At 47.7% G+C, this 22,736-nt stretch overlaps 1 protein-coding gene across 4 annotated transcripts; it reads left to right on the top strand.

Annotated features, from left to right (window-relative positions):
• Positions 1-1,114: 1,114 nt before the first annotated feature.
• PCYT1A (phosphate cytidylyltransferase 1, choline, alpha) lies at positions 1,115-21,913 on the top strand. Of its 4 annotated transcripts, none has more exons than XM_026070930.1 (9): positions 1,115-1,148; positions 9,162-9,302; positions 12,302-12,401; positions 14,601-14,717; positions 16,750-16,901; positions 17,722-17,800; positions 18,567-18,709; positions 19,810-19,998; positions 20,583-21,913. In XM_026070930.1, exons 2-9 carry the CDS (start codon positions 9,186-9,188, stop codon positions 20,787-20,789), a joined length of 1,104 nt encoding a protein of 367 aa, XP_025926715.1. In that variant the 5' UTR covers positions 1,115-1,148; positions 9,162-9,185; the 3' UTR covers positions 20,790-21,913. The 4 variants fall into 4 exon arrangements, with proteins under 4 accessions (XP_025926715.1, XP_025926717.1, XP_025926716.1 ...); XM_026070932.1 differs by lacking the exon at positions 1,115-1,148 and adding an exon at positions 1,922-1,971; XM_026070931.1 differs by lacking the exon at positions 1,115-1,148 and adding an exon at positions 2,459-2,628.
• The last annotated feature ends 823 nt before the right edge of the window (positions 21,914-22,736 follow it).

The following is a 22,736-nucleotide window of genomic DNA, read 5'->3' as shown; positions in this document are numbered from 1 at the left end:
AGAAGTGACAAATAATCCCAGACTTCTGTGTTGATATATTTTTATCAAGTGACAGTGAGGCATCATGATTTTCACCTTCCACCTGCTCTATTTGGGGGGGGGGGGGCGAGGTTAAGGCTGCTTCACAAAGACATTGTACAGAACATTDGTTTAATTCTGTGATAACTGAAATGTAGCTAACCTTAACCGTAGCTCTATGGTAGTCTGCTGGATACTTCATGCTACCTTTTCTGACAATAAAGACCTGCTGAAAGGCTGCTGAAGCAATGGAGACTAGTATTCTTAAGCCTTTATGGTGAGCACAAAGAAGCCTGCAGTGCAGCACACCATGAAAAGCTGTAATGAAACCACCATTGTGGCTTCCTTAGATCAATTAGATCTACTTCACCACTTGGGATGTGATATCTCTGTGTCTCTAGGCTTGCTTAGCTCCCTCCTTTGTTAATTTGCAGAACTTAAATTTGGTATTAACAGTCTCAAGAAAGTCTATAGGGCAAAGTTGTGAAACACGTGTCTGCTGGGCACAACGTGGCCTAAGAAAGTGAAATTTATGCAACATCTTCTCTGCCTGTTTCTCCACCAGCTCTTCCCAACACCTTTCCACCGTTGTTTTGGAACCTAGTGCCCAATTTCACACAAATTTGGTAGAGATTGCAAAGATTAAGAAATTCAGAAAAAAAAAAAAACAAAAAATAAAGAAGCCAAGGAGAAGAGTGGCCCAAACTGAACCCTCGGCAAGGGAGGAGAGGCCAGAGCCCCCCCGGGGCAGGGGAGCACTAGCCGCGCACCGGCCGGGGAACCCCGAGGCCCCGGGAAATCGGCCCCCGAGAGCCGGCAGCCACCACCAGCACCAGCACCGGCCCGGGCCGGGGCCGGCAGCCGAGGCAGCGGGTGCCTCCTCCCGGCCCCGCAGCAGCAGCAGCAGCCGCCGCAGAGCCCGGGGGCAGCGGCGGCCCGCGGTAACGAGGCCGGAGCGGAACGGAGAGGCGGGGCGCGGTTTCCCGGGGCGCGGCCGGTCCCTTCCTGCGGCTCCGGCCCGACACGCAGCGGCTCCGCCCGCCGCCCCGTTGGCGTTGGCGGGAGCGGGGCGGGGCCGGCGGCGGCACCGGCACCGGCACCGGCACCACGACCGGCACCGGGCCGCGGAGGTGCGTGCGGGAACGTGGGGCTGGGGGGTCCTTCCTTTGGGGGACATGTGGCTGGGGGGTCCCTTCCTGAGGCGCTCTGGGGGGGGCGCTGGGGGGGCCCTCCCGAGGGGCCTGGGGGGGCGGGGACTGTGGGTCCCGCTCTGGGATGCTGTGGGGGGCGCTGGGGGACTGTGGGGACAGGGGTTGCCCCCCGGGGTGTGCCAGGCCGTGGGGGGCTGTGGGGCGCGGGGAGGACGCTGTGGGGCGTGGGGTGGGGGCGGAGGGCAGGGGGGCCCCGCAGGAGATGGGGCACTCGCGGTGGGGCCGGAGAGGTGCCGCCGTGGGGGAGGCCGGGGGGCTTTGGCAGGGGCACGTAAGGGGGGGTCAGGCAGGGCAGTGGGGCCCGGGGAGGGGCAGCGCTGTGGGGGGGCCCTGCACGGGGTCCCGGGAGGAGCCGGGCCGGAGGTGGGCAGCCGCCCCGGTGCGCTGCGGAGGGCCCGGCTGCAGGTGCCCCCATGGAGAAGTGGGGCCCGCTCTAGGGTGCCGGTGGTTTGGGCCCGGAGCGGACGTGGGCCTGGAGCCGAGGGGGGAGGCGTGCCCGGTGCGGGGCTGGCTGGGGGGCAGCGGGGCTCCGGTGGGGTGCCTAGATGCGAAGGGGGCACCTCCTCCAGCGGCACGGTGGGGTGAGAGGGGCATCGCCGGCGCTTCCCGTCGGACGAGGGGCCCTGAGCTGTGTCTGCTGGGGGGAGAAAGCACACGGAGGACACCTGGCTCTGCGTGGAGCTTCCCCCTTTGGGGAGGGAAGCGGGAGAAGGCAGCGTGCAGGAGCCCAGCCGCCGGGAGGGTGAGCCGCCCTGGGAGCCCGACGGCTGCTGGGCTTGGGGAGAGCTGGGCTGCATGGGGGGTGCAGCAATGGTGCACTGGGGGATTGCAGGACTCTCTGGTTTGGGGCAGCAACTGGGGCCAGGCTGACAGAAGACAACAGCAGATGCTTTGGGAAACTTTTAAGTACACTGCTGGGGCTATGGTAGGCATCTTCTGACCTGTGGGACCCAGCCAAGGACTGGGAAGAGAGGAGCCAAGCAACTAGGCTGTGGCACTGGCCGTAGAGAAGGACGGTGTGACCCAGCTGCTGCACAGGCACGTGTCCTCTTTAACACGTTTTTTGTGTCCACCAAAGTCTTGGCCACACTGATTAATGGTTTTGTAATTAGACTTAAAGTCCGCAGTAATTCCAAGAGCTGGGATGCTTGTCGCTAGCCTTTACTCTCTGTGGAGGGAGGTGCTGACTGCTTCAGGTGACTTTCCCTCCTCCCTTTTTCTGTCCCCACCCTGTCTTATTGCAGCACCAGGTCTCCCAGCTAGCAGCTGGCAGAGACTAGCATTGTCAGCAGCAGATACTGGTGGGGTTTTCATCCGCAGGACTCCTGGGCCTAAAAACAGCCACCGTATTTACTTCTGAAATTCAGACAACAAATTCAGACAGCTTTATCCTGAAGAAGTACGTCACATATATAGAACTATTAAAATTGGTGCCTTGGACATTTCTTGGTCCAAGATCTTGATTGTAATTGTCTTGAAATTACTGTCAAATGGGCCGCTAACAGTAATTGTTGGAGCTAAGTATTTACTATTTATGTGTAAACCTACTAAAGGAGGTCGCCTCCTCAGGTCTCAAAAGCCTCTGTTGTTGAACCCTGTAGCAAATACAATATGATGCAAATCAAAAGTCAGGACAGAATGACTGCCTATCCTTGTAATTTAATGTCACTGGGCAAGCTCCAAATCTGACGTTCTGCGTGGACCCTGCTCTTGCTCCTTTGCTAACCACAAGGGAGACTCAGTGCCTCGGGTGTACTTAGGAGGGCTGTGAATTCATGGAGAACATCTTGCTGGCAATTTCCTTTTTTTTTGTGTTTCATAGCAGCTCTGCCCAGGTGATCATGCCGCACTGTTCTCAGTTGTGGTATTGTTATCTTGAGCCATTTGGGACTTTGTTGGTGGAAAACGGCGTCTTTTCGTAGACTGCAGAACGCAGGTTCTGCGTTCCTAAAGAGATCTTCCACATGCTTAATGATGCTTGGGCTCTGCTTGAAGAAATATTATCGGTCTGCCTGTAGCAGTAGGGGATATGAGGCTTGGAGGGTTTTTTAGGAAGTATAGCAAAGGCCCTGTTCTGGATGCTGTTATACAGTGTGGCACTGGCTGGACTGGAATCACTTCTACGTTCATGTGACTATTAATATGCAGCAGGATAGCTACCTTTGCTGAACCAGAATAGCTGAAGCAGCCCATGTTTTAAGTGTAGACAGGACTCTGTGTGCCAGATCCTGCAGTAACCTTTATGATGGGTTTGAGGGCTTAGACCCATCTCAATAGAGCCGAGACACTGACTGTGGGAAGAGCAGCCATGCTGCAGAGACAACTGCAGTTTTCTCTTCAGGTGGGCAGTCTGGGTCACTGCCACTGTGCTATTCCCCCTCAACTTTTACATGACCTTTAAAAACACCCAAACCTAGTGACTAGATGATAGGCAGAAGCCCTCAGTCTAGGGAGTCAGAAGGATCTGGACCTCAACAAACCTGGACTGTGAATGAAGTTGTCTTGGAGCTTGGGGAAGATCTTTTAAGGAAAGAGTGAAGAAAGATCCTGATCTCTCCCAGTCATTATGTAGAGGGTAACCCTCATGCTGCAAACAGGCTTTGATCAGTTTCTAGAGGAGTCTGTGATGAGTCCTCTGTCATTAACCTCTTCTGAGTCCCTCTGACTACAGCAGATCTCTACAGAGATACATATCAGTAAGATTAATCACAGACTGAGGGTTGGAGATGGGGGAGAACTGAGAAAAGAGTTACCGAGTCTGCTTCCGCCCATGAATGAGGAATGCAGGGTCATTTGGGTGCCTTACAGCCTGACAAGGTAAATTATCTGAAGTGACAGGACTTCTACCTTTTCCCAGAGGATCTCACTTAGGTGTCTTCTGTGTGTCACGGCTATTCTTCATTGCAGACAGCTGGCAGAGTGCAAAGTTTAGTAGTATTTGCCTGCAGGTGAGTCAGCAGAAGAGAAATAGCTTGCTTCTGTAAAGTGGAATGATCTTGTAGGCAGAGCAGCACATGACAGTGACATCTGATTATGCTAACGCCTTCCAAGTTCAGAAGGATGATATGGGAGCCTGAAAGTAGGCTGTGCCATTTGGGGAACTCGTGAGCTTTGGGTATCGGAGAGGCCTCGCCGTTCCCATGTGCCAGTCTTGCACTGACTCAGATCTCTGCTGGGAAATGCAGCAGCTTCAGACTGGAGTGTTTACCAAGTTGTTGCGCTCACCTCGTTTTGCACAGACTTTGAGATTAAGTAGCAGGATTTATTCTGCCTCTTCAAGTAAATCTGCAAGGAAAAAGCAGCAGAAGTGGCACAAGAAATTCTGCTTCTTCATGTAAATCTGCAAACAATAATATTCTTTAAGAAATTCCTTTGGACATAAAAACGCAAAGAATGCAGATGGGTCAGGTCCTCATTCCACTGATGTGCTTTGGGTACAGAAATATCAGATCTGTTCTGTTGCTGTAGTGTGATGCAAATAGTTCTCTGTCACCAAAAATGCATGCACTCAAGGCTAAACAAAACATCAGTACTGTTCGTGAAGATGCATTCATCGAGGTAAGCCTCTGGCCAAGCAATGAGATTTCCTGCACCCGTTGTAGGACCTTCTCCATATGCCAGAGGTGTTAACTTTGGTGTCATGGTTAAATTCCAGCTTGGATGATGCTGTAGTTAACTCACACTAAAGGAAAAAGTCTTAAATTCCATCCCTGCCTTTATAAATACTTGTGTGTGCAAATTGATGCCTGTCATTTTTCCCTCCCAGAAGTGGCTGCATTTTTGTGTCAAATGACTTGAGCTTTGTAGCATTACTCTCAGCAAAGTGCTCGATGATTTCTGAAGGTTGTTCCTGCCACAGTTTAAAGAAAATTCCTATTTCTTCCCTCTACCACTTCCCTCCTTCATTCAGGAGCTACGCCTAGGGGCCGAATGGAGTAATTTCTTGAAGAGGGGAGTGTCTGTCCTCCCATCTGGCAATCGGCTGCTCCTCGCAGAGCCCACCTCTGGAGAGAGGGCTGGATGAGCTAGCTGGCAGGTGATGCAAGGCACTTCTTTGATACAGGATGCGAACCAAAGAAATGAATTTCGGAAGCAAAGCCCCAAGTGTCTTGTAAAGCGGCGCAGAGACTGTGATTTGTCCCGTGGGCCCTTCCCTAATAGGGTTCTTTTTAACTTTGCTCCTGGTGCTCATATTCAGCACAGACTCAGTTATGCAAGAGGGCGGTGTCTTAGACCAAAAAGAACAATGCTAATATTTTGCAACAGAACTCTTTCTTCTGATTATGCCAAATTTTTATTTTTGAGTTTTTCAGAACGAGCTCTCAAAGGAGCCTTCTCTTCCCCCTTCCCCATCTGCTGCAAATGTAATTAATTTTAGAACAGTCAAGTGTTTTGCTCATTTGGGGAAGCAAAGAGAGTGTGTGCTCATGTGGTAAGCTCAGTTACAGATGCTGGTCCCATTGTTACTTAGTAATTGTTTAGGGTGCTATTTTAGTCCTTTGGGTCAAAATAAAATATTATAAGATTAATAGCTTTATCGCAGTGAGGTATAGTTTGTTTTTTAAGAACAAGTTGTTCTCAGTTTTTAATGAAGGCTGGTTTTGTGCTGGGAAGACTTCCGAGAAACACACTAGCCACAGGGTAGAGGTTTTAAAGTCCGGAAGAGTAGTAAAATTATTGTTTAATTTCTGCATTAATCTGAGTAATTAACAGAGCTGCGTTGCTCATGAAGCACCCAGCCCAGCTCTGTGGACGCTGCAGAGGCTCTTTTAGCAAGATCTAGCCTGTAATATCAGAGCAGAGAGTGCATATTTACACCATCCTCAAAGCAGGGATGTCTCCCTAGGTGGTTTGCAGGTGGAGTCACTCCGGCTGCTGACAGGCTGGGCATCTGCCTTCCCCTGGGCCCCCATAGCCAAAGCAGGGCAGAAAGGTGCCACCTCGCAGCTGCAGTGTGGTAGCACCTCTGAGCAGATTGCCTGTCAGCTTTTAGTGTCTGACCGTCGCTGCCTGTGTAATACACAGCAAATCCATTCACTTAAGCTTTTGCTTGCTATCATTTGACCCTGCGCACCTGGAGAAGTGGAAAAGTGAGTAAGGCCAGAGGAAAAAGAGTGGGTTGGTGTGGAAGGGGTTGGAAGAGGCTCTTGGAGATTTCTGCTGCGCTTGAACAGTGTTCCTGTAAAGCAGCATAAAGCGTGGTGTCATTCTGTGCTGGCGCCTGCAGTTCTTTGGCTGGTCACAGCCGATGCACCCAGCAGCAAAATGCTGGTGGTATCTCAGAAAGAGAGCGTGCTTGTGTGTTGAGATGTGCATAGAAGCCTGGTTGCTCTGATGCGCTAGGCGAACACGGGAACAACCTCGCCTGTTGGTGCATGGAGGCTGATATATCTCTGCTTTAGCACCAAAGCCTCTGACGGTGCTTTTTAATGTCTTGCTGAGGGGTTGCTCTTCAATGTCGTGGAGTGAGTACCTTCAGCCTGTTAACAGACCTTCCAATCCTCTCCCAAGAGGAGGAAAGTGAGTGGTCAGATAATGAGGCGACTTGGAGCACAGCAAAATTATTTTGACCAAGTAACAAGAAAATCTACAGCTGTTTCCCCTTATATTGTCCGCGAACGTTCAAGTTACTTGAGCCGTAGACAGAGGTCTGTTCATTTTACTTGAACTGGGTGGTTTCTGATAAGACCATGGTGGTGAAATAAATCGCTGATGCAGAGTATGCTTGTGAGATGGCACTGTGCAAAACCTAAGAAATGCTTATTTCATACCCTGTCTTTTCAAAGGCACTGTGGAAGCTGCTGTGTTTATAGCATCCCTGTGCGTGGTTGTTACACTGAAGATCCAGGATTACTTGCATGAAAGCTAAATGTTTGCTTAAGAGTTTGAAGACACGGAGCTTAGGGCTGCAAACTCTTTGTGCCTGAGATTGCTTTTGCACACTCCAGTATGTTTGTTGTTAGGAAATAGTAAATAGATTACTGGAGTAGGGGAAACTCAGCAAACTTCACTCCCAGGCATCGTGGCATGAGTGCTGGCTGGATCATCCAGTTCTGAAATGTCCGTGTGACAGCCTTTCCCCTGTTCCCTTTGGAAGAGGGTTTGGCTTTTCCAGCTATTCTTCACTGTCACTTTTGTCTTCTCCTGAATATTTTTTGGCTTCCTGGTCATCTGAGATTCTCTTTTGCTTTTCTTAGTGGATCACGTTAGGTCTAACATAGTAGCTTGGCGTGCCTATACGCATGTAGCCCAAAGCCAGTTCAGCTGCATTTGGCCCTAACATAGTTCGTGAAGTATCTTGTGGATTCTAGGTGGGGAGTTGTAAAGAAAATCTCTCTCATTTCAGTTCACATGTAATTAAACTGCACTTGATTTCTTATTTTGGAGCATTTCTTAACTTGGAGTCATTTGTGCTTGAGTAAGTCCGCTCATTAAACCTGCATCTTAACAGCTCTCTTTCCGTAAAGTTCATATTTCTTTGTCGCTGAACACYGGAGCTTTGCCCCGTGGCCCTTACTGAGGACAATTCCACTAGTCCTGAGCAGGAATGCTTGGCAGGGACCAGGGTGCAGCTGCGTGGCCCGGAGGAGAGGGATAGTGTTCGGAGGGGCATCTGCCCTCTCATACCTTGTACCAGTTGTTCTCGCCCCACCTAAYGTGTTCCAGCACACCCACCGCGTGTGGGTGGGGAGAAGCTTTGAATGCCTCACGGTTCTCATTATTAGGGTGTTGAGGCATGTACATAAGCATCATTCCTGGGCGGAGGGGTCATGCTGCTCTCGGGAAAGGCAGGACAGGAGTGCCATTTGCAGCCCTGGAGATCTGTACGCTTCAAGCGAACAAGACGGGAAATACCTGCTCGCTACTCTTTAGTCTTAAACTTTGCAAATACAGCACCTGTTTCTAACTCTTGCTGCAGCTGAAAAAGGGAATGTTTGCTGCCATGCATTAGTATAAATCCCTAGCTTTCCTTCAACAGCATGAAATGCTAGGCTTCCTAATGGTCCTGGGCCCTCTTAGGAAGGTAGCAGTGTACAAGGACTCCAGTTCAAAAGCAGACATAGCTTAACTCCAGATAGCTGTCACGATTTCTGTTGCAAACTGTCTGCCTGTCTGTCCATTCATCAGAGAAGCAGTTTAGTTGAACCGCCACTAACTACAATCTGGTACATAAAGGGAATCCAGAATTAAGTGTGCCCTAATGTGTCATCCGTAGCTGCTTCACAGCCAGCTGAGTCACCGCTGCAGTGGGGACAGGGGACGAGAGGGAGACATGGTGGCAGCCACCCTGAGGTGAGCTGTCCCCACTGAGGAACTGCAGCTCGCTGTCACTTTGCAAACAGCAAAGCAAACTGCAAGCAATCTAGTTATTTAAGTTGTGACTGGGGGTTGTTCTCTGTTCCCTCCTTTCCCCACCCTTGTCATTCTGCTTAAAATCACTGCCTTCTCTCTTCAGGACTGCACAGGGACCCAGCACACCAATCAGCTGTCCTGAACAAGGGGGAGGGCAGATGGGTACAAGAGCATTTGCATTCAGTATCATCAAAATGAGAGCTGGGGGAGGGCCGAATGTGGACTGGGCATACCTTAGGCTGCCTTTCAGATGATAAAAGAGCATAATTAGCCTTGTACTAATGATTTATAACTTGCATTGCAACTCTTGTGCGAGTTTGTCTCCAGCCAGCTGACTGCTGCACGCTTCTCTCTGCAGAGCAGCTCTGAGTTGCATTAAATGATTCAGTATTCCCACCAGGCAGTGTTTGTCAAGCCTTGGCAGCTGATGCCAAATACAACTGGCTAAGCCCCTTGTTAGGTGGCTGTGTCTTTGGGCTGACCTTCTGTACACTGAGCCTGTTGTTGACTGATTTTTGCTTTGGAAGAGCTGAGAAATACATATATTTTTTTTTCTTTTCCTTCTTCATTTTATTCTAGTTCTTACTGGACGTGATTGGCAAGATGGAGCCACCGACCTCCTCCAGGCTGAATTCCCGAAAGAGAAGAAAAGATGGATCTGGCCCGAATGGGGCGACAGAGCCGGATGGAATCCCTCCAAAAATGTCCCGACGCTCATTTGTAAGTAAGCAAAGATGCTGAGCTTAGGTGCCTGGGAGAATTAGGACATTGAAGTCGTAACAGCAAAAAAAGAAAAGTGATTTTTTTTTTTTTTTTTTTTTTTTGTGAGGACACAGAAAACAAGGAGGAGGAAAGAAGCAAATGACAGTAGCTATCTTTCTTGCAAAGCCAGTTTGAAATCTTCCTTTGCTCATGCTAATAACATACTTACAATGTGGGCTTAAATTAGGTCTGAGGCAAGCGTGCTAAGCTGCTTTTGTGGTGCATTGGGTTGTTTGTAGTCACTTAATCTGTGCCCAAAGAGGCATGCATACAGATATGTACATACTACAGATGGGGAATAATCATTGTTTTTTCATAGGTGGGTTTTCTTAGTGACCCAGGGGAGGGAGAAATACTCCAAGCAAGCATGTTGCTACTCATGCACCTAATAGGAAGTGTTCAGTCCTGTTCAAGTCAGGGAAACTGCAGATGGGTTTGAAATTTGTGAGCACCTGCAGAAGGAATCTACTGAAACAGCTGTTTTAAACACCAGGAAGATGACTTTGCTTTGGCAGGAAACTGTATTTGTGTTGTCGGTACTTCAGAAGTGTTCAAAAAAAAAAAAAAAATTCTGCTAGATCAAGCTTGGGATAGCTTTATGAAGATAAAACCAATGGTGTCTCTTCTAAAGACTATGTCAGTTAATTCCACTGTAAAGAGTTGACTTTATTTTGTCCTTGCCGCAATACTGCGATGATGGGCTTTTTACAGCTCTCCTCTGCCCCCTTCCTCGGGCTCTCATGTGCATCACATGTTATCTAGTTGTTCTTTCCTTATCTCTATCAGAAGCCAGCTGCCACCCATTCCACGTCATACAGGATCATAGTCCTTGGTAAAATACGGTGACGTGTTGAAGCTTTCCTCTCTTTGGTAACAGAATTTTGCTCTTCAGGAGTACTTCAGTCTTGTCCCAAGGTATTTGACAGATGTTAACGAAATAAGAGCAGCAGCAGCTGCCTGCAAAATGCAGTGAGAATTGGGAGGGGCAAGCATTGGGAATGGAGGCTTGAGCTGTTGAAGTGACTTACCCCACAGAGCCTTAGTATCCTTGGCTTTTGTCGAAACCCACCCTGTCCCTCCTGAAGACCCCATATCTTTCAGAGAGGAAAGAGAGGCACAAAGGCACAGGCATAAGTTATTCCATGGGATTCTCTTGCTCTTGAGGTTGGTGTCTGTCCTGTCTTAGAAATGAAGCATTTGTCTATGAATGGAACAATACAAATAATATCTAGCCGTCCTCTAAACTTCCTGGCTGTTTTTTTTTTTAGACACAGGGCTAATGTAGATCTCCTGATAAGAGATTTTTTTCCCCTCCTTTTGTGAAAGATGTATTTAATGTAGCAAGGGTAGTAGAGTTGCCTAACTATAACATTCCCTCAAAGCCCTTACAGCTCCTGACTACACAACTGGCTGACGGACTGTTCCCCTGAAGCAGCAGGGCTCTGCAGCAGATGGTAGTAGCAAGCCTGCTGATGCATAAGTCCGTTGTATTGTGCATGTCAGGTTGTGTCCTGGCCYTCATAGGCAATGCAGAGGAAGGGCAAGATTGATAGGAGCTTTTGAGGGCATTTCTCTGTGATCCTCTGACAGTTTTGATAGGCTTTTGTACTTTTATTCCTAGCTTTATATCAGGTATGTGACAACCAAACTGCAAAGAATCTGKTTTTATTCCCAAGTCCTAGATATAATGGCTGTGATGAAAGGAGAGGAGCACAGGCCTTACTTAACAGTAAAAATGCAAAAGTAAAAGCAAAAAGTATGGAAGCTAGGCAGTTCATTGAAAAGCCAGTGAGATTGGATTGGGCAAATGAACTTTGCTCTTTTTAAAGTAAAAGCTTAAAGTCTCTGAAGTACAAGCAGGTGTATAATGAACTCTGGAGAACTCCAGAGTTCTCCAAGAACCCCATGCAATAAAATCTGGGATCTTGATAGAGAAGGTGATATAGGAAACATGGGTACCAGAGCCTCAGTAAATGCTCATTATTGGAGATTGTCAGCAACATCGCTTTACTTGAATGCAGTGGCCAGTGGTTGCTTTCCTGTGCACTTCCCTTGGAGATCTCTAATGGCGAATAACATTAACAATAATAGCAGCGATACTTCTGGGTGCAGTGTCGCTGTGCACCATGGCAGGATGCTGCAGTGGGTCAGGAAGTGAGGGAGGAAACTGCTGATTAGCTTTTTGCAGCTTAAAGGTGCTATTGTAATGATCTGCAAGCTTGTTTCCTGGTCTTCTGGCTCAGGAAAGAAAAATCCATTGCTGCCTCACACCTTCCCACTAGAAGGAAATTGAACTGTTTGTTCCATTATGGGAAAGGCAGATGTTTTGTTCCCATTCAGAGGAGAACATGTTCAGAAACGATACCTGGACTTCAGCTGCTAATTTAACATACCACTGTAGTCAAGGCAGTAGATTAGAGGAGATTTCCTGGAGCACTTGGATGAGTTCTGCCACAAATCAAGATCAGTCTCTCACTGTGTTGGGCTCAGAAATAGGTGGTGATGCACGCGTTCCTTGGGGATTCATGCCGCTGTTGGTATTGCTCTTCTGCTGGTTCATATACTCAAACTGAGGAGCTGTTAAAATCTGTACATCACAGCACAAGCACTTGAGCACAGCAAAGTGGCTGTCTTGCCTGGGTGGGCAGAGCTGAAGCTGTGACATTGAGGTTTGCTGAAGCTTGACTTCTGCTGTTGTGAACGGCTGTTTGTCAGAACTGACTGAGCCTGAAGATTTCTTAGGGGTCCCACTGTGAATTACCATCTCCTTCTCTCTGTCTCTCTCTCATCACCCTGCAGAACTGTTTTGAGGTTTAACACTAATTAGTCGTTCAGTATATGTGTATGAATCTTGCAAAGACACAGTGAGTCACTTAATGGCACTGCTGTTGCATTGCAGCCGCTATGTAATGCACTCACCTTTGCGTTCTCATGACTAACCTTCTCTGGCTGTCTAGGGACTGAGGGAACCAGCTCCGTTTTCAGATGAGGTGGAAATCGATTACAGCAAGCCATACATCAGAGTAACATATGAAGAAGCGATGAGAGGGACCCCTTGTAAGTAAAACCAAACTGGAAGGGCATTGTATAAATACTGATTTTTGGCGGGGGGATGACTTGGGTTTCCCTGAGACTGATCCAACCTTGTGTGTCAGGCAATGTTTGCACCCAGTGATTTAGTTAATGCTCTGGTGATAGATGACTGTTCCCATGTCAATTTGAGCCTGCCAATCCCTACTGAAATTAGAGTCTCAGTTTGTGGGGAGCTGTACATACACCAGTAAGATGATTTGATGCAAATAAATTCATGTTTTAGCTCTTCCTGTGCCACTGACAGCTAGGGAGTAGCATCAGAGCCGAACATTTTTCTGTACTACTTTGAGGCAGCTTAGAGTTAGGCAGCAATTTAAAAATCATCTCTTTGAAATGGGCAAATAAAACTATGGTAYACCTTTTCCCAGAATATCCCCTTCTAGCCTGGATTTAAATTAAAGTTAGTGTCATGGAACACAACAGGCCAACCCCACAACAAGAACATGTCATTTTATTCTCTGAAGGAGACTGGGAAAAACACTATTATCTTTGTAAGTCCAAAGGGGGAGGCAGAAGGCAGGACTGGCTCCTTCTGAAAGGAGGCTGCCCTCTCTCGCCAAGCAGAGTGTGYGGACGGTGCTGTCTTTCTTGGCCTCTCTGTTACAGAGACGCTGAGACAATAAAATTACTGCACTTCTAATTGCCCGACTGYTGCTGATATTGAGAGGTAAGCCAACTCTGACTGGGACCTGGCAGTGGTTTCCTGCAGGTGTCTCTAGAAATCCAGTGCTTTTCGTAGTCCACATTAGTTTCCCAGCTGAAAGTCTCCAGAGCTTGCACAGAGGTCTCTGATTTCAACACAGACGACTCCTCCCACCTGCTGAGACTAAAATACACTGCATGCTTCCTTGCTGCTTTTTCTGCCTGTCCTCAGGAACTGTAGTTGTTGCAGGTATGGAGGAGAGGGGAAAACATCCCAAGCCAGTTTCCTGAACATGACTGCACTTTATTAAAGGCATGCAAGGACCAACCCTCTCTGGCATGCAGAAAGCTTTTACAGTCTCCAGGCTCCAGATCTTTGGCTCTTTGGAGCCTTCTGGCACCATCAAACTGCAGTATTTGTTGACAAGTGATTGTAAGAGGCTGTCCTCAAACTGACTCCTCTGCTTAGCTTGAACTTAATATCCCTCCATTTGCATCAACGCTTCCTCTTGCTGCTTTATGTGCTCTGTCTCTAGGCACCTTCGGGCCCTGCCTAGATCCATGAGGGTTCAGCTCTCCTTCCTCATTGCAGCTCTGTTGTGCCTCTGTCTGTGCTGTTTCTCCAAGTCTGCCTGGCTGAACTGGGCCATAAAGCAGACCATTCCCAAGTGTGTCAAATACCAAGAATGTGCAACTTTCTGTTATTAGCAGCAAGAGAGCTGGAGTCCTGTGTGGTCCCAGGAGACTAGCAGTCCAGGAGTCTCCTGCTATTACATGGCAGTACTAAACTATTTCACTTGACCTCAGTGCTGACCTCAGATAGAAGGGCTACCTTGGCAGGGGTGACCGGAAGAAAGCTTTGTTCCTCCTTATTTATCCATGGATTTAGTTGATAGCAACARCAGGTCAGCAGAATGGAATCTGGCTTGCTTTCTGAACAGCCCAGCTGGATTTTCAGGTACAGCCACATGCTTCGTGAGACTGGAGGGAGCCCATGATGCTGGTGAGGAGCCAAAACAATCCGGTCTCTTGGACAGACTGGTAGCTGTGGCAGTGGGCTGCAGAGAGGAGGATGCTGAGAAGGTTCTTGAGATGTCACCTTGACTGGCAGGGGGAATCAGGCACCTATGAAACATTTTGGCCAGTTCCCCTCTGGTAGCTCACTGCTGTGTGGAAATCCAAATGCAGCATTAACTTTCCATAGGAGGGGATGATGATCAAGGGGTTTGCTTTCCCCTTGATCTCCCTTCACCGTTTTTGGTGGGTATGGAGTAGGTTTTGAATCTGCCTTTGAACGTGGTTGTATTTCAGCTCTGTGCTCAGATGCGTTTGTTTCCATGTAGGAAGGAAAAGAGCCAGTCATTTCTTTTCTCAAATCTTTCCTGGCTATGGCTCTGCATTCTGACAGTTTTCTGAAGCTCCCCCATGAGTTTCAGAAGGTCTCCAAATGCAGGCATGAGCAATAGCTGCTTCTCCAGCAATGGATCTTCTCAAATGTGTCTGTCTGTCTCTTTGCCACAGTGGATCGCCCTGTCAGAGTTTACGCTGATGGAATATTTGACTTGTTTCACTCTGGACATGCCCGGGCATTGATGCAAGCAAAGAACCTCTTCCCAAACACGTACCTCATTGTGGGAGGTAAGGAGTGATCTTGTTGACTTTGTCTGTCTTAGGAGTGCCTCCAGTGTTGTGCATACAGATGGCACAACTGGATTTTTGTCTTCTCTTTATAGCCTTGGCGGCTGTCACTGCAGCCAATTGTTACAACTCCCACTCTGTTGTCGGAGTCTTGTTGCAATATGTTGAGAGTCAATAGGTCTGCAGAAGGAAATCCTGTAGTAAACAAGCACATGAGGAAAAGACTTCTGACACAACTGTTCTAACTTGGTCCCTCTGTTTTGTGACAGATGCTGTTGAGTTGCGCATCTGAGTATCAAAAAATACATCTGGCATCTGCCTCTTGAATGAGGAACAGCCCCTCCATAGCTGGTTAAGCTTTGCATAATCTTTACCATCCTGCACATTCCCCTCCTTTTCCAGATCTCTGTTGGATTTTGCTTATGACCAATTCAAAAAGAGCATGGAGAGGTAATAGTAGTTCCTTGTGCACATGATTGGCCCATAGAAGTCTGTGAGGCCCCTTTTTTCCAAATAAAAGTTTCCCATTTTGTGTGTTAGGCTCAAAGCTCTTTAGATGATACCAGGAATAACCTGTGACTCCCTGAGAGGATCTAGCAGAGGTTTTTCAGCCAGACCCCTTCAAAAATATAAAGGGAAAGAAGAAACTTTTTCTTCTGGCTTCTGTCCTGGGCTGAATTCTGTCTGCACAGTTCCTCTATAGCCATACTTTCATCCAACTTTCTGGCATGTGGTACCAAAGACATGTCAAACTGTGAGTGTTGTCTATCATGAAGTGACCTCTAGTTAGCCTGCGTAATAATGGTAAGGTGTCAGAACGGGAAATACTTCTAACTAGTTTTCTCAACTACCACTAGCTACTGGAAGCAAAATTAAACTCTGACCTGTAATATAGCATTAATAATTTCTTCATGCAGCTTGTTTCCTATCACAGCTTCATTCATTGCTGAAGGTTATTTATTGTGGTGCTTCTGTATGTTTTTTGTGTGAGCTACAGTAGTACCTAGAAGGGAATGGGAGAGAGAAGAGGTGAAATAATTGCTCAAATCAATAAAATGCTCTGAGTTTAGAAATCTTGAAGGCTGAATGACAACTCAATGTATGTAAATGTTTACATCAGTCAGAAAAATAACTTCAGGTGAAAATATTGTTAATGGGTTAAAGTAGCAAGCTGTTAGCATGCGATCTGCCTCTGGGAGTCTGGTGAGGAGGTGGGGAGCAATGCACTGCTTTCCTTGCACCAGGAACTGAGAGAAATAAGAAGCTACAGCCCAAGTGAACGTTGGCTTCAAGCCAGGAGCAGTCTCACCCTCTCTTTATCGTCTGTTTTTCTGGAACATAAATACATCCAATACCAGTGAGATTGGTAATGCCTTGTTTACTTTTGAGTCCGATAATCAAATAAAGCTCCTTCCTTAATGTCTTACATGCAGATTATGAGGAGTTGTTTGTTTACTTTCTCATAGAACCCGATTATTAAACTAACTTGATTTGCTGTGAACTTGCTCTTTGTTTTAGTACGTTTTTCCCAAGAACTGGAGTATGATATGGTATTTTATGAAATCAGAAACCAAAACCTAGGGAGGCTGGGGGCGGGGGGTTCTCCAGTTTCCAGGAGAGACATCCATAGGTAAATAAGCAGGTTTATGCTAGGTAGAGCCCCATGTGCCACTTCATACAGAAAGAGAGTTGTCTTCTGTATTGACCAGTTTTTTTTGGTAAGCATCAGAGGCTCTAGAGTCCTGGAGGGTTTGGGGTGTAGCTCCCCAGCTTGGAGAGAAATCCCCCAAACACTTGGCCAATTTCCTGTGATAAACCTGAGTAGAATTGCCCAAGAGCTTAATGCCTTGTCACCACTCCCTGTTCCTGGTGCTTTGTGGCTGGAAGAGTCAGATTTGAAGGTGCCAACTTCTGTCAACAGCTGGAATTGCCTGGCTTGGCAGGTACAGCAGGGGTGTGGGCAGAGTCCTTTTGCTGTAAAGTATTGGGGTAAGCACCTTGGACTCACTCTTCTCTGTGCCTGTTTCTTCAGTCTGCAGTGATGAGCTAACCCATAACTTCAAGGGCTTCACAGTAATGAATGAAAACGAGCGGTACGACGCTGTACAGCATTGTCGCTATGTGGACGAAGTGGTGAGAAACGCACCATGGACACTCACACCAGAGTTCCTGGCAGAGCACAGGGTAATACATGGTATCTCATCTGTTTTGAATTTTGATTATCCTGCTTTTTGCAGCAAGAGTTTATCCATAAGCTCAATCTCTGAGCAACTCATTTCTGTTTAAAATCCTTAAATACAGAATAAGCTAAGTTATGGGAACCAAGTACATTTCTTGGGAGATTAAAAGCATTTACTGATYTGGAAGGTAATGTTGAAATAAAATGGAGATTGTGACAAAGAAAAGCCAGAGGGGGCAAGGTGATTCTCACTGTTTCAGGAGAAGTTGATGCTAGTGACAATTTGGTGTGAAACAAGCAATAGGGAAGGGATAACATGGATTGAAAGGGATTTCCAGAGGTCATCTGGTCTAACCACTACTTACAGCAGGGCCAGCTTAGATTTGTGTCAGCTTCCCTGCAGCAGGAGACCAGGCAAGCTGTTTTTTCAGCCCTTTATCAGTAGGAAAGATAAAGTGAAAAGAGCCTCTACCATCTGTTGACCTGCTTTGGGAGGTGAAGGAGTTTGGGGTGTTCAGAGGAGTTTGCTCAGTTTCCCCTGGGTGCCATTAACAAGTCATTTCTTTGTGGAGTTTAAAGCAGCTGTATCCTTAGTCCCAGCTCCTCCTCTTTGGTGTGTGCTTACGAGCCTGATTGATATGCAGTTGCCAGTGAGAACTTAGGACTGCTCTGCCTTGCCTTTTTATTAATCAAAAGCATCATGCTGTTCTTCATCATGCCCCCGCGTGGAGGTGTTGAGCAGGAAGTAACCATCCTTTGATAGAAAGCATGAAACCTGCATGTTCAGCATAAAATTTTGACTCGTGTTGCTCTCTTAATTTTCAGATCGATTTTGTTGCACACGATGACATCCCCTATTCTTCTGCTGGCAGTGATGATGTTTATAAGCATATAAAAGAAGCAGGTGGGTCTGGGTCAGGTTCTCTAGGGATTCTTGTCAAAGATCTGTAGTTTTTCCTGTGCTCCTGTAGGGCAGAATTATGTCAGGGGAAGTGACTGGCACTCTGTGAACAAGGTACCCCCAAGAGGCACTGGGGGCAAGAAGGAGCCCAGCTTTGGGCCCTAGTTCATAAGGCCAGGACTGTTCCACATCCCAGGCCACAGGATTGCCCTGCATTAATTTCTGCTTTTAGTCTAGTTATCATGACTGAAGTAACAACCACCGTTTTGGAAAAATGTGCTGGCTTGGTTTACAGATTCTCACAAATGGAGAAACTGGCATGAACTTTTCAAAGTGGTTCCTCTAGTTGATTGCTGTAAAACTTGATGGAGGTGCAACTCATTTGAGTCTAGCTTCAAAACCAGCCACCAGAGCTCATTACATTCCCACCTGCTAAATTGTGAGAACCCTTTTCTCTCCTGTCCTTGTCTGCACACTGTTCTAAATGCAGCGTGTTACAGATAATAGTCTTTAAATCAGCTGAAGTAAAGAGCTGGAGCTTTTAATTAGAAGGTATGTTTTGACACTTGCTTAGGTCTTCCTTAGTTTCTCCTCATTCTCCCAGAAAGGAGGACCGCCAGTATTGTATGCTCAAGGGCAAAGACATGATGGGGTGAGGACAGTTGGGAAATGTGCTCTTGACAGGGGAGGTTCTTCCTAATAGAGGTGGCAGCAGCTATTTGCCATCTGTCTTGCTACAGCTGTCCTGAATCCTATTCTCCAACTTTAGGCATGTTTGCGCCAACTCAGAGGACTGAGGGGATCTCAACATCAGATATCATCACCCGGATTGTGCGGGACTATGATGTTTATGCCAGAAGAAACCTGCAAAGGGGCTACACAGCTAAAGAGCTCAATGTCAGCTTCATAAATGTGAGTTGAAGTGTGTCCTACAACAAGCTGTATGAAGCAGAGTCTTAGAGTGTGTGGATACAGATCCTTGCCTAGTGGGAGCACAGTCCTGCCAGTAAACGGCAAATCTGCAGAGCTGAGCAATTGCACCAGACTGGTGTCCTTGTAGTAGAAGTCAGGCTTTTTCCTCCCCTTAAACTTTTGCTGTGAAGAGCAGACCCACATGGAGGAAATGGTTTTTTTTAAATGCTTCCCCATTGTCAGAAATGACAATTTGCTGGCATTTTACCTGTTGAGAGAATTGAAGATGGGGTGAGTTATGTGTTTTCTTCAATTGTATGAAGTGTTGGTTGTTTGTGGCAGCACCTGTTGTGTCTCATATCACTTCTCTTCCGTCAGTTGTCCTCATAAGGAAGAGTCATTCTTTTTAGGATTAAATCTGATCTTGTCCTCTCTGCACTATTCTCCTCCTTGGAGCCGCAGGAGCAGCAGTGCTTGAGTAGGGGAGAAGGGCATGCTCCAGTCCTATACTGTGCGGCTCTTAGCACACAAGCAGGGTATGGGGCAGAAGGCTTTTCTAATGCTGGAAGTAAGGTAGTAAACGTTTCTCTTACTGCTAAGACAGATGCCATGTCTATTTTATAAATACAATGAAATGCAAAAAAATGAGACTGGAGAGGTTATGGCTGCCTGGCCTGTCTTTGGCATATATCTCTGCCTCTGTTTAAGAACACCCAGCAAAAAGACTTGTGCTGTCATGATATGCAAACCAGCCTACAGCAGGTCAGAGTAGTCAAACATGTTCTGTTTTTTCCTTACTTAAGCCTAATCTATATATTGTATAAATATTTCCCTCGTCCATGCATTGCTCTTAGATAGTGATTATCTGTGGGTTTAGTCTCACTCTGTTCTGTGTCAGTGCCTGCCACAAAGCATCTCACAGCCCAACTGTGTGTCTGCCATGTAGTCTAGGGAAGAAGTATCTTTGAAGTGAAAGAGAAGTGTCATGAAACTAATGGCAATGCTGAGTCTTAAGCAACTGTTCAGTGTAATAACATAGAGCAGAGATGGTCACTACTCAAATCTGGTGAGCCGTATTCTGATCCACCATTTCTCTGCAGGAGAAGAAATATCACCTTCAAGAACGTGTGGATAAAGTGAAAAAGAGGGTGAAGGATGTAGAGGAGAAGTCAAAGGAGTTTGTCCAGAAAGTGGAGGAGAAGAGTATCGATCTCATTCAGAAGTGGGAAGAGAAGTCCCGGGAGTTCATTGGCAATTTCCTGGAGATGTTTGGCCCAGAAGGTGCATTGGTAAGGAGCCTGTCTGGGAGAAGGGGGAAGGGGATTTCAGAGAGCTTAGCAGTCAAAACAGGTCTTCTGGAGCGCAGGCTCTGCAGAGCAAAGGCCTCCAGTTTGTCACAACACTGGGTATGTCCAGACATGTCCTGCCGCAGGCCAGGGCAGCATGGTTACAGGGAGCCTTGCCAGCTGCCTAAAGCCAGTTATGGCCATAGCATAAGTCCGTGTTTCCCAGGAGCTGGTGTATAAGCTCTGACGTGTGTCCTGAAGGCCACTGAGCAACCAAGAGTTTGACAGTCACTTTGTCACTTGCCTGGGATGGGTCTGAAGCTGTTTGTGAAACACTGCTTTGCCAGGCTGTCCCGCAATGCTGGCAAAATATCACAGGCAGTTCATGCTAGAGGTGCTGGAAAATGGGTGGTGATGAAGCTGGCCAGTTTCCAAAGGCTCGAGCTATGCTTGGGCTTTTCTGTGCTTTTATATTGCACGAGATATTGAAGGGGGGCAACACCTCAAAATGAGGCAAGAGCTGTAGATAGTGTTGTTTTGCATTACTTTTCGAGCCATGTTAACTGCCTTCCTGCTTCCATCACTAGAAACACATGCTGAAAGAGGGCAAGGGCCGGATGCTGCAGGCCATTAGCCCAAAGCAGAGTCCCAGCAGTAGCCCCACTCATGACCGCTCCCCATCTCCCTCATTCCGCTGGCCCTTTTCAACCAAGACTCCTCCTTCCTCACCGGCCAACCGTGCCAGGAACGAGTCCACARTCACCTACGACATCAGTGAAGATGAAGAGGATTAAGCTACTAGCTGGGGTTTGCTGCGAGTCGCTGATCGCCGAATCCCAAGCCCAGACCCACTGGGGAACTCTGAATGAGCAAGAGAGCCATAGGAACAGGGCTGACGTTGGGCACGGGGTCCTGAAGGCACCCGTTGCTCTTAGCAAGGGCTGCTGCCTGGAAGTGCATTCAAAGGTCTTCTCCTCTTCCCTTCTCCCTCAAATTCCCTTTTTATTGTTTACGTTCTAATGGTTTCCAGGGRAAAGATGGTTTTTATATTTTAAGAAAATACTCTTTTTAAACACAAAGAATAGCACTCAAGTGTGGCTCTTGTTTTGGTTTCTTTTCCCCTGTTAAACCTCCAGGTGAGAGGGAGAGTGGGATGCTATGCCCAGACCTTTCTGTCCCTCCTTTCCTTCAGCTCCTCTTCTTATTTCCCCCCATGCCCAGGCAGTGTCTGTGCTGCTGCCAAACGAAAGATCTCACAGTTCCTCAACCTGTGTGACCTCAAAAACATGCAGGAAGCAGTTGAATAGAAAGGCTACTAGGAAATAGAGATCTCTGCTGCACTGGAGCCGATACAGATCTATCTGACGGACTCTGTAGTGCTCTAGAGTCTCTTCGCTGAGCTTACCAGCATGTTGCAGTGAAAGCGTGCTGGGGAGTGGGATACCAACTTGGCRTGCAGGAGTTAGGCCCTGTAGGAAGTTGCAGCACCACAGAATCCTTCACCCCATAAGCGTGCAGCATTCGCAACCCCAAATCTGTGTGAGGGCTGCAGGGGAAGGGCCTTTCCAACTTGTTTTGACAAGACTGCTAAATCTAGAGCTAAAATTCAGCCCTCAGTTGCTGTTGGAGAGAAGAGACTGAGTCTTTCTTTCAGAGCACTTGCTGTCTGCGTGTTTCCTTGAGTATGTGAGAGTCCACGTAGGAAATGAATGTGTGTGCTTCTTTGAAAAGTTTCTTGTCCCGGTCTCTGGTGTGTAATACTTTTTACTGTCTGTCCAGAAGGCCCCTCAACACTGTGCTCAGTGTGTGTTTGTCTGCATTTCAGTTGCTGTGCTCTAAGGGCTGGAGCAGTCCTTTATACTGGTGCCATGAAGTCGCTGCTGTAAGGACAAAACCTGAATTCATATGGCCAATTTGCTGTCCGTGTTGATATGTGCGGTTGGACAGATGAAGGGCATGTTTTACCACAGTTAAGGGTGATGGTCCCATGTGACAGTTACCTGGGTTGCATGTTAAATGCAAGAATCTGTGCTCATTTACGCCAGTCCTTAAGGGAGGGAGCTGAAAGAGCATCAGAGCACGCTGCAGCTTTTTAAGATTTTAAACATAACCTGCTTGTTTGAAACCATGGTTCAAGTCCTGCCTGCTGTTGTGTGTAATAAATGTTGAGCTTTGTGTCCTGGCAGCGGCCTGCAGCTTCGCATTGGGAGTTGCCCTCCCTGCGCTGCACGCCCGCATGCCGAGCAGGCCGGTGTGCTCTGTCCTGGCAGCCAGCGCGCGAGGGAGGGGGCTCGCTGTGTCGGAGCCAGGAAGCTCTCGCTTGCTTTTCTGTTAGGGTTTGCCTATGGCATCCGTTGGCTCCAGCTGGAGCTCCTGGGGCGAGTTGCCGGTATCCTCCTGCGATGCTGGGAGCAGACAAGGACGGGCTCGGAGGCCGGTCAGCAATGCCGCGAGGGGGTTTCAAAGCAGGGGTGTAGGGCCCAGAGAACAGCGATCCCCAGGAGGCGCCTCGTTGATGCTGCTGCGTACTCTGCGCCCCGAGATGCTTCTAGGGAGCCCGAGTGTCCTGCGGGAGGAGCAGGCTGCCGCTTMTTCCCAGCTGTTGTCTTGCTGTTCCTGTGTCACACTGCCCAAAGGGCTTGATGGAGACTAGTGAAAGAGAAACCCTGCTTCTGTTGAGACTAGAATTGGTATGGGAAATGGTATTTGGGGGGTTCTTCCTCTGCCACTTTGGCCTCTGT

The sequence above is a fragment of the Apteryx rowi genome, unplaced genomic scaffold, assembly GCF_003343035.1.
Source record: "Apteryx rowi isolate R43461 unplaced genomic scaffold, aptRow1 scaffold_32, whole genome shotgun sequence".
Lineage (NCBI taxonomy): Eukaryota > Metazoa > Chordata > Aves > Apterygiformes > Apterygidae > Apteryx > Apteryx rowi.
This window is presented reverse-complemented; position numbering and strand designations above follow the sequence as displayed.